The sequence below is a fragment of the Chinchilla lanigera genome, unplaced genomic scaffold, assembly GCF_000276665.1.
Source record: "Chinchilla lanigera isolate Chin_1 unplaced genomic scaffold, ChiLan1.0 scaffold00096, whole genome shotgun sequence".
Taxonomy (NCBI): Eukaryota; Metazoa; Chordata; class Mammalia; order Rodentia; family Chinchillidae; genus Chinchilla; species Chinchilla lanigera.
Window position 1 is genome coordinate 1,305,720 of NW_004955497.1, and position 11,001 is coordinate 1,316,720.

The 11,001-nt window shown below is 44.4% G+C and overlaps 1 protein-coding gene across 1 annotated transcript in view; it reads right to left on the reverse strand.

Moving 5' to 3' along the window:
- The window catches only part of Cryl1 (crystallin, lambda 1), a gene marked incomplete at its 5' end in the record, with an annotated part of 133,014 nt that extends 122,013 nt beyond the window's left edge, over positions 1-11,001 (reverse strand). The window contains 1 exon segment of the mRNA XM_013505481.1: positions 10,913-11,001. Within this exon segment, the coding sequence (XP_013360935.1) occupies positions 10,913-11,001 (89 nt within the window).

Sequence of the window (11,001 nt, forward strand, 5' to 3'; positions counted from 1 at the left end):
GAACACAGCAAAGCAACAAGCACACATGGGAGGAAATGGCCAGAAGCAGCCTCTTCCTCTCCCTTACATATGCAAACTATCCACCCCAGGGTGTAGCTCTCACACCCATAATCAATCAAACTCTAAAAGCCTGCCCCATGACTGCATGAGGCTTTGGGGGGACACCCAGACACAAGCCATAACAGAGGGACAGTGAGTAGGAAGGCAGGATGGGAACCACAGAAATCTGAGATGCACCACCAGGGACTGTCTCACTGGGCAAGGAACATTTCAGCCAGGCTGAAGGAGCTAAGTAGCCAAGGCAGAAAAGCACCTGGGAGGAAAGTGTCCCTAGCAGAGGGAGCGTGCTTGCAAGGTCCACATGGACAAGGAGGGAAGGCTGGAGCGGAGGTGGGGGGAGGGGTCAAGGACGAGGTCAGAGGGAGGATGGGAGGCGCTAGTTACAGAGACAGTGCCTTCACGGCCATGGGGGGATTTTGAGTTTCACTCTGAGACTGGTGCTTAATCAGAGGTTTTGTATGAAAGACACAAACTGATTTACAGTTTTAAAAGCAAAGTTCTAGTTGCTTTCTTAAGAGCCTACAGTTCCCAGCTTAAAAACAGTTTGACTTTTGATGGTGCATGAAAAATAGGCATTGAGTAGAAATCACATGTGGAATTTTGAATTTGGATTTCTCCAGCTGCTCTGAAGGCGGGCAAAGATGAAACAAGGAACCAAGTTAGGAGTCCAGAGGCTGCTGCAGGACATGACGGTAGCTTGGACCTTTATGACAGCAGCAAAGATGATGAGAAACGTCAGCTGAGGCTGGAACACACAATATTGTCAAAGTATGCCCCATAACAACTGCTGGCAGGTTCCACATGGGGCATGAACAGAAAAAGAACTGAGGATGATGCCAAGTTTCTTTTGGAGAGCAAGGAAGGATGGAGATGCCATTAGCTTCACCGGGAAAGACCACAGGAGAGCAGATGGTCGGGCTTTAAGTGTGAGGTGTCTGACAGGGCTAGAAAACAACTGGAGAGAAGTCTGTGGCTCAGGGCCAAGGTCTGCACTGGAATATTAATATGGGAGTTACATACTGCATAAAACATGGCATTCAGAAGTGTGACAGAGGTGAGATTGCTAAGGAAGTAAATAATGTAGTTCAGAATTAAATTTTTAGGGGCTGGGGATACAGCTCAGCAGCACAGCACCTGCCTGGCAAACATAAGATCCTGAGTTCGATTCCCAGTACAAAAAAAAAAGAAAAAGAAATATTGAAGCTGGGCATGGTGGCATACACCTGTAATCCCAGTACTCTGGGAGACTGAGGCAGGAGGACCGCAAATGCAAGTCCAGCCTCAGCAACTTAGTGATTTAGTAAGAGCCTGTCTCAAAATCAAAAGGACTAGGGAAGTGGTACAAAGGCCTTGGTTTCAATTCTGAAAGAAAGAGAGACAGACAGACAGAGAGGCAAACAACAGAGACAGAGCAAACTGAGTCCCTGAACAGTCCAACTCTTCTGGAACAAGATAACCAGATGAGAGGCTCAATGTTAGAGGGACCTGAAGGAAAGGACAAGAGCACCCATCTGGGTAAAAATGGCAAATGCAGTAAGGTCGGACTAAGAACCGGCCACTGGGTTTAGTAGATGCATGGGGGTGAGGCCCATGCCATGATAAGAGCAGTATAGGTGGCCTGGGGGCAAGGAAAGCTTGCCAGGGTAGGTTTAAGATAAATGAGCTGGGTGTGGTGGTACACACCTATAATCCCAGCTCTGTGGGAGGCTGAGGCAGGAGGATCACAAGTTCAAGTCCAGCCTGGGCAATTTAAGTGTCTTAATGAGACCCTGTCTCAAAATAAAAAATAAAGAAGGGCTGAGAGTATAGCCCAGTGCAAATGCCCTGGTTTCAATCTCCAGTACCCACTCCCACATACACACACACACAAGGTTATGTTCATGGGAATGTAACTCAATGGTACAGCACTTGCCTAGCATGCAGGAGGCCCTGGATTTGATCCTCAAAGTACAATAGCATTCTGTGTTTCTCTTAAAAAGAAAAGAGAAAGAAAACCTGGAATCCTTAACTAAAAGATTAGACTGGGCACAGCAGCACACACCTGTAGCCCAGCCAGGACGCTGAGGTGAGAGGATCAGGGGAACTGCTTGAACCCAAGAATCCAAGAAAACAAAAGAGAGACTTTACTACAAAAAAAGTGTTAACAATCATAGGAGCTGCTGAGGAAATGGCCAGGAGGCTTGCTCCACACAAGGCTGCCATGACCTTCAATTTCTAAAAGGCTCAGTATCCATAAAGCACAGTAACATGAGGTATGTCTATAGGATGATCTGCTACAAATGAAGTCCTCTGTCCCTGACCCAGACTCCCATGCCTCTGCATGCAAGGGTATAGTACATGCCAGAGGGGAAACAAGGAGGCAAGCTTGTCTTAACCCGGTGTTGGTTTACTCTGGGAACTGTAGAAGCTGCTCTCTGTAAGAGCAGTCATTCTGGGAAGGGGTTGCAGGAAGCATCCTCCCATCATCTTCTGCTAAGCTTTTCTATGCTCTGCAGTTGGGGGCTCAGGAACTGCCTCGCATCAGAGAGCACAGTGCCCGTTAGGCGTGGCCCAAACTGCTGAAAGGAAGAGCCTGGGGAGCCTCCTGTGGACTTGAAAAGCCCCGAATGCCACAGCAGCACTGCCCAGCCTTCAAAACTCTCACACAAGGCTCACTCAATCCAAGTCTCCAGATATTCAAGGGGGCACAGAGAGGACAGCCACCTTGCTTCACAGTATCTCAAGTGAAGTCATCTGAAGTGAACATGAAATCACTTCCACTCAAACTGGGTAAGACAGTATGGCTGCCTGGCTTTTAGTCCAGTTTCTGCAACACTGAAATCTTCTACCATTAATGCAAAATGTACATATACACATGCTTTTTAAGCTTTCAGGGCTCTAGGCTGCATTGATCAATATGGTGGATTCTAACCATGTAGAGCTTTTTAAATTTAAATTAATTAAAATGAATTGTAGGTTAAAATCTAGTTAATTACTAGTGCTAGACACAGTTTAAGTACTCACTATCCACAAGCGACAGCAGGTGCTACCTTGGACAGTAAGGGTATGTGGTCAGCCTTCCACATCCACTAATGGAAAATATTCAGAAAAAACTATATTGAACATGCACAGGCTTCTTGTCATTATTCCCTAAACAATACAACCACTGTGTATATGCATGGTACTTTTGGAGCCTGGGGACTCCAACAGGTTAGGCAAGCACAGTACACTAAGATTCACCCCCAGCCCTAACAATCACTTACATAGCATTTACACTGTATGTGATATTATTAGTAATCCAGAGATGATATATATATGGGAGGATGTGAGTAGTTTCTATGAGAATACACCATTTCATATAAGGGACCTGAACATCCACAGACTTGGGATCCACAGGGAGCCTTGAACCAACCCCTTGTGAAAACCCAGGGATACCTGTAGGCCAATAAGCATTCGTGGCTGCCTCCAACTGGACACCCATTGCCTTTAAACATTTTTCTTCACTGTTGCTGTTCTTGTAATAGTATATTTAATCCTAAAAGCCCTTAATGTGGACTAACTGTAGACTAAAGAATATTCTTATTGTGGGGGTACTGTGGTATATTTACTATGTAATTCATTGAGCTGTATTTTCTGCACTTTGACATAAGTATGACATAATCCATTAAAAAATGGTTTTTAAAAAGAAAATTCTTGCCAGGCATAGGGGTGCTCACTTGTAATCCCAGCTATTTGGGAAGCTCAGGTGGAAGGATCTCTGTGCCCAAAGGTTTGAGGCCAGACTGAGAGAAAGAAAAAGAGAGGAAGGGAGGGGGAGCGGGGAGAAAAGAGTTGCACACACCTGTAAACCCACATACTCCAGAGCTGAGGTAGAAGGATCTTAAGTTCAAACTCAGCCTGGCAATTTAGCAATTTAGTGAGGCAGTGCCTCAATACAAGTTTAATAAGGGCTGAACTTATCTTTGACAAAGGAGCTACACACCTTCACTGGAAGAAAGATAATCTCTTTAATAGACGGTACTGGAAAAACTGGCTTTCCACATGCTGAAGATTAAAACTAGACTCATATCTCTCACCATGCACTAAACTAAAATTGAGGATCACTTCAGCCCAAAAGTTTGAGGCCTAAATATTAAAGGTCTACATATTAAAACAGAAACACCTAATCTGCTGGAAAATAGGTAGAACTCTGGAAAACATTGGTGTAGGCAAAGACTTTATGAACAAAATTCTGATCCCACAGGAAATATCACAAAGAATCAACAACTGGAACCTCATTTTACTAAAAAGTTTCTGCACAGCAAAAGAAACCAACAGAGTGAAGAGACAACCCACACAGCCAGAAAAAAAAATCCTGCCAGCTGTTCCTCAGACAAAGAATTACTATGTAGAATATACAAAGAACTCAAAAAAATTGGACCCTCAAACTTAAAGACCCAATCCAAAAATGGGCATCTGAGATGAATATACACTTCTCAGATGAAGAAATACAAATGGCAAATAAATATATGAAAAAATGTTCAACATCATTAGCCATTCAAGAGACGCAAATTAAAACAACGCTGAGATTCCATCTCACCCCAGAAAGAATGGCTGTCATCAAGAAATCAACCAGTAACAAATGCTGGAGAAGCTGTGGGGAAAAAGAAACCTTTCTCCACTGTTAGTGGACTGGTACAACCACTGTGGAAATCTGTGTGGAGATTCCTGAAAAAACTAAGATTACAGGTTCCATTTGACCCAGCTATTCCCCTTCTGGGTATCTTCCTGAAAGAATGAATTTTTTTTTTTTTTAACAACTTTTGAATAGAGAGGTAGGTATGTGGGTAATTTTCCAGTTTCAATGTTTTTTGTGCTTAAGGATTCTTATAATAAAAAGTTGGAGGAAATTAGTTATGTTCCATCTAATAGCCATTAAGGCAAAGCAGGTTTACCTTTATTATAGTAGGCCTCATGGCTTCTATTGCCTTGTGGAGAGCCATGGCAGAAAGCCAACTTCTGGGAAAAACTGCGGTCCCTTTCCTTCCCTCCCGCCTCTGCCACATCCCCACATCATCAATCACTAATAATTGGACATGAGGTGGACACATGACCCAATGCTCATCAGCACCCATGACCATCAACGCCCTGGCTAATCAGACTTCCTTTCCAAACCTGAACCTAAAATAGGGAAACTACAGTAAGTCAGTAAAAGACTGTAGTTGAAAGCTTAGAATGTTGGGGTTGTTAGCCAAGTGCAAGATAAAGCAGCCTAGAGGAAACATGAGCAGGCACAGCAGGGGATCTCTATAGAGAGGTTCAATCCTCAGAGAGATCAGAGGGCACCACCCCCGAACGGGACGTTCCTTATCTTTGTTTCCCTCAGTTTTGTTGTCCCCAGTACTACCTTACATTGCACTCAAACATAATTAACTTCCTATCTTTAGAACCTGTGACATCTTACTAACCTTTCTGATATCTGGGAATCATATACTGAGGGCCCATGATGAAGATAATTTAAGGTCTCTTCCACTTGGTTATGCCTTAAAGCTTCAAAACTCATATACTGCTTATACATATACATGTATAAGTACAAATTTGAACAAAGTTCATAAATCTCAATTATTACAAAAGGATAATGTGCATTATATTCATGAGGTAAATTGGTCCATAGTTTTCTTTCTCCTTTGTCCTTCCTTTATTGTTTACTGTTTGTCTGGCCTTGATAATCAGGTTAATTCTCACTTCATAAAGAAAGGTAGAAAGTGTTTCATCATCTTCTAAGTTCTGATCCACTGAACTGACTGCTTCCCAGTGTCGTTGGTCTTGTTTTTCCCACTATTAACAGGTAGGAAAAACATCGCGCTGAATTCCAGCAGGTTGCTCAGCTCCTTGTGGGACCCTACCGTGGGCACGCACTGCTGTTGCAGGTTCATTTTCGGCCACTTCTTCTGGGTCCATCCTCTGATGAAAGTTCCCTCGGGCCGCGCAGGGGCGGCTGCGGTCCTCCGCACAGAACTGTGGGTCGCCTCAGGTGGATATTTTTTTTTTTTCTTTTTTTTTTCTGAAGGGTCTCAGCACCTCTCCGCTCGCCCCCAAGATCCCTCCGCATCGGCCCAGCATTACAACTGAACCAATGGTTTTCCTCCCTACCTTCTTCCTCCACCTTGCTGTGGGATTATGGGTGATTATCTCCCAACAGTAGGAGGGTATAGTGGAGAGCTCCTCTGCAGAGGAAGAAGAGAAAAAGGCAGAGGAATCCCTCACTTGAAATGAGATTGGGAAATGTGTAAAATGTGGGAAACAGTGAAAAATTCTGTAGAAAAGCACCACCTAAATAAGGCTGTACAGTGGAAGTAATGAATCTAAGGACAATGCTGATTGGTTTCTTGCCCCGCTGTAATTCCTGCTGAGTTGCTATGGCACCCAGCCAATATGGCGCTGTAGGTCATGTGGTATGGTGCTGAGTCACTATGGCGTCCAGCCACTATGGTGCTGCCCACCAGAGGCCATGTGCTAAGCCTCACCCTTCTTCTGCTGAGTCAAATTACAACTTCCTACTTCCCTTTTTGTAATATCCTGTTCCCTTTTCCCACATTCCCACCCAATTTTGGTCTGCTATGTCAGGCAGTCCGCCTCCTAAACCCTGCCTCCAGCCTGGGGCTATTTAACCTTGGACCCCACTAAAGATCCTTAGAAGCGCCACATTTTTCTCTTTCTGTGGCCTTCTCCGTGCCCACAATAAAGGCATTTTATTCTGTTTTACTTCTGTCTGAGCTGGAAAAACCTATCAAATGCAATGTCACATTTCCACAAAATCCTCAAAAGTAAGCAAAAAGAAGTGTCATTGGATAGGTTCTTCGTTAAAACTGCAAGAAAAGATAAAGATTCTATTGAGCCAAGGATAGCAGTGGTTCCATTACTTATAGGGCAAGTCGTCCTACACAGTAACTCTCCTCTCTCATCTCTCTCATGCCAGCCATTAAGGTTTTCAAAGGTTAATGAAGGTTAACTTGTTTTTCTTTATATTTTTATTTTCTTTGTTTTGTATTATATTACAGAATTATAATCACTTATATATATTTTTTGAGTCATCTGAGTTTCCATTATTTCTTATGGGGAAATTTGCTTTGCTAGACTAGTGCTTTGGATTACAAGCATGTTTCCAGTTAGAATTATGCTCACAGACCAAGGTTTCACTGTACATATATATTTCCAATCTCTGTTATAAACACTCAAACATTTGACTACTGAGATCAGACATGGTGGAAATACAGTCCCAGTCAATACATTTTCTACTCCAAGAGGAAGGTTCTAGGAGCAGAATTTTTCTTGAAGAAGATAATCCCTGGGCTGAGCCCTGAAAGAATGTGTTCCTAAAAAAGGTAGCATTACAAAGGGTAATGTCAGGCACAAGCACCTTGTGGTGCCTCTCCCATACAGATTTCTATTTTAAAGAATTTCAAAGCCTAAAATTTGGCCCAATAAACAATGTGGTATGTAAATGAATACAGGGCTTATAGTTTAGTGATTCAAAAACAGTGAATTGTGTCATGATCCTCCTGTCTCAGCCTCCCAGAGTACTGGGATTACAGACATATATCACAGCATTTGGCTATGTACATTTTTTATAAGAAACTTTATGAGACATGAATTTTCTTTAAGGTAAGGCTAGTAGAACAAAAGCCAGAACCCTACTCAAATGCAAATTTGTCTTCAGGATGAACATTTCTACTCTCCTTGTTAAAAGTTGTCATTTTGCATCTTCTATTTCCTGCAGCACTAGACCCTAGGGCCTGATACAGAAGATAGGGTCATGGCAAAGCTGGCTGGGGAAATGAGCAGGGCCTGTCAATTATGAGATCCCAGGACAACTCAAGGACCCAGTATGTAGAACTTCTCCTGGGTTCCAACCAGATGTGGATGGCAGTAAAAGGACTGGCCTGATTTTTTTCAATTATTTATATGTTCTAGATATTAATCCTTTGTCTGAGGGACAATTGGCTAAATTCTTTCCCACTCTGAAGGTTCTTTGCACTCTGATGGTGATTTTTTTTCAGGGCAAAGGCTTTTTAATAGGATGAGACACCAGTCATTGATTCTGGGTTTGTGATCTGGGTTTTGTTCATAAAATCTTTGCTGACACCTATGTCTTCAAGAGTTCTGCCTATTCTCTCTTCCAGCAGATTCACAAAAAAATCAGAACCTTAAACTTAAAGATCTTATCTCAAAGTGGGCATCTGAGATGAGTATACATTTCTCAGATGACAAAATACAAATGGCAAATAAATATATGAAAAAAAATTTTTTGACATCACTGGTTGTGGTGGACTGACAACTGGTGGTGAACTTGTAAAACCCACCTGAACTGAACCAGCATAGTGCTGGGTGTGGGAGACCCACCTGAGGGTTCCTGCCAGGAGTGTAAGAGGCAGAACTGGAGAGGAAGAAGTTTAGAAATCAAAGAGTGCTGTTAGTTCTCCTGGATGAGCTTGTCATGCTGCCTTTCCTGATCTGTTCTCATCATCAGAGGAGCTTGGGATCTTGGTGTCACTAAGAATGGCTACAGTTCACTTTGGGGGAGCTCTGGTCCTCACTTTGAGCACTGCTTCCTGGCTCTGGAGAGGAAGATGGTGCACTGTTCAGTATCCTGGAGAAGCTTGTCACACTGGCTTTCCTGTCTTGGACTCAGCTGTTTTCATTGTCAGTGGAGCTCAGGACCTCACTGTCGCTGAGGATGGCTGTGGTACCTTTCGAAGGCGCTCTGGTTCTTGAGTGTCGCTTCCTGGCTCCAGTGCATATCCCTCAGCCTGCTACCACAGATCTTTCATCCCACTGGCACAGACTTTCTATCTTCCACCATTGACCTTTGGGCCTTCCCAGTGCAGATCTGTGAAACAGGCCTGCATGAGACATTGTTGTGGGGTCTTGGCCTCCAGTTGGACCTATTGTGGGCATTGTTATGGGCTCTAGGTCTTCAGATGGACTCAAGCGGGACATTGCTGTTGGATCTAGGCCCTCTGCTGGATTCTTTGGTCTTTAGTGTGTGGACAGATTTCCTGCACTCTTTCTGTATGACTCTTCGGGTGACTATTATAAAATAATCTTATAAACTATATGGCCTGTATTGTGTTTTCCCCTTGTAAACCCCTGACTACAACAGTGGTATTCAAGAGGTGCAAATTAAGACAACACTGAGATTCTACGTCACCCCAGAAAGAAAGGATATCAGCAAGAAATCAACCAAAAGCAAATGTTGGCAGGGCTGTGCAGAAAAGGGAACCCTTCTCCACTGTTGGTGGGAATGTAGACTGGTGCAACCACTGTGGAATCAGTATGGAAATTCCTCAAAAAACTAGAAGTTCCATTTGACTCAGCTATTTCCCTTCTGAGTATCTTCCTGAAAGAATGAAAAGCATCATATCACAGCGATATATGCACACCCATGTTTATAAGCAGCACAGTTTATAATTGCTAAATCTTGGAAACAACCCAAATGCTCAGCAACCAAGGAAAGGATAAAAAAGATGTGTTTTTTTATATAATGGAGTACTACTTGCCATAAAGAAGGATAAACTTGAGAAACATTTATAGGTAGATGGATGCACCTTGAGACTATACTTTTTTTTTTTTTGGTGCTGAGAATTAAACTCATAACCTCACACTTGCCAAGTAGGTGCTATGCTGCTGAGCTATATCCCTGGCTTGGGACCATATTCTTAAGTGAAATAAATTGGACACACATATAAAAACATCACAATGCCTCCCTGGTGTGAGAATATGAAAGAGTAAATAATGACCAAATGTACAATAGATATTATCAAATAGGAAGAAATTGCTCAAAAGGAAAAAGGAACTAGGGAGGGGGAATGAAGGAAAGGAAAAGAAAAAACAATAAAAGAAGGATTAAAATGCAAACAAACCTTTGTAAATAAGGAGGGAAAGAGGAGTTGAACGGAGGAAAGGGGAATTGGGGAAAAAAAGGAATTAAGATACATCATACACAGGTACAAATTCCTACGAAGGAAATCCATGGCCCAATAAGTTGAAATTGAAGTCTGTATTTTTTGGTGTATTGAAATCAAGAAAGAAACTCAACCAAGGTTTTAGGAGTTAATTCACATTCTGCGCACTACTTGTTAATACAGTAGGTGTCCGTGGGATCCCCTAAGGAGCCAGGAAAGAGAAAGACAGCAAGGTGGGTGGAGGTGGAGAGGAAGAGAGGGAGGGACAGAAGGCAGGTAGAGCTGGGAGTTGTGGAGGTGCCAGGGGAAGGAAAGGCAGGACTTTCAAAAGAAGCAAGGAAACAAGCTGAGGCCTGAGTAACTCCTGTCACCCTGAAAGTTTGCCAACCCTCTTCTACTTCTTTGTCAAAGTCACTCAAGGAATCAGAAGTGAACTGATGACCGTCGCAGCTCCTCAGGAGACTGTCACTCACAAGCCGGACGTCTAACCGGCAAATGCAGTTATCATCCACTAGGTGCAGGCGGAGCACAGCTCCAGGGTGTGCGGGAAGGCGGGCAAAGCTCCGACTCCACACCTCCCCAAGTAAAACGCAAGGCAGGCAGAGTCAGGCTAGGGAGCGAAGTGCGCCTTCACAGCCCTCGGCGGCGCCACCGCAGGCACCCACAGGCCTGGGAGGCCCGAGGCTCGGGCATTTCCACCGCCGGGCCAGCGAAGGCGAGGGGTCCCGGGCGCCCGGACGGCTCTCGGGAGGGCGAGCACGGCGGACTGCGGAGCGGGCTCCCAGGGCGCAGGGTGGCCCGCGGCCGCGCCCGCACCGACGGCCGGCACGACGCGCTGACAGGACCGCGGGCACGGCTCTCCGACGGGACGAGCACTTAAACGCCCGCTTTTAAAATGAAACTAGAACAAGAAAAGGCCGTGGGCGCACCCCAGGGAGCGTCGCGGGCACAGAGGCTGTGACCCGAGCACCTGTCCGGCCGCCGGGCTCCGCGACCAGCGGCGGGCACGGGACCCTGG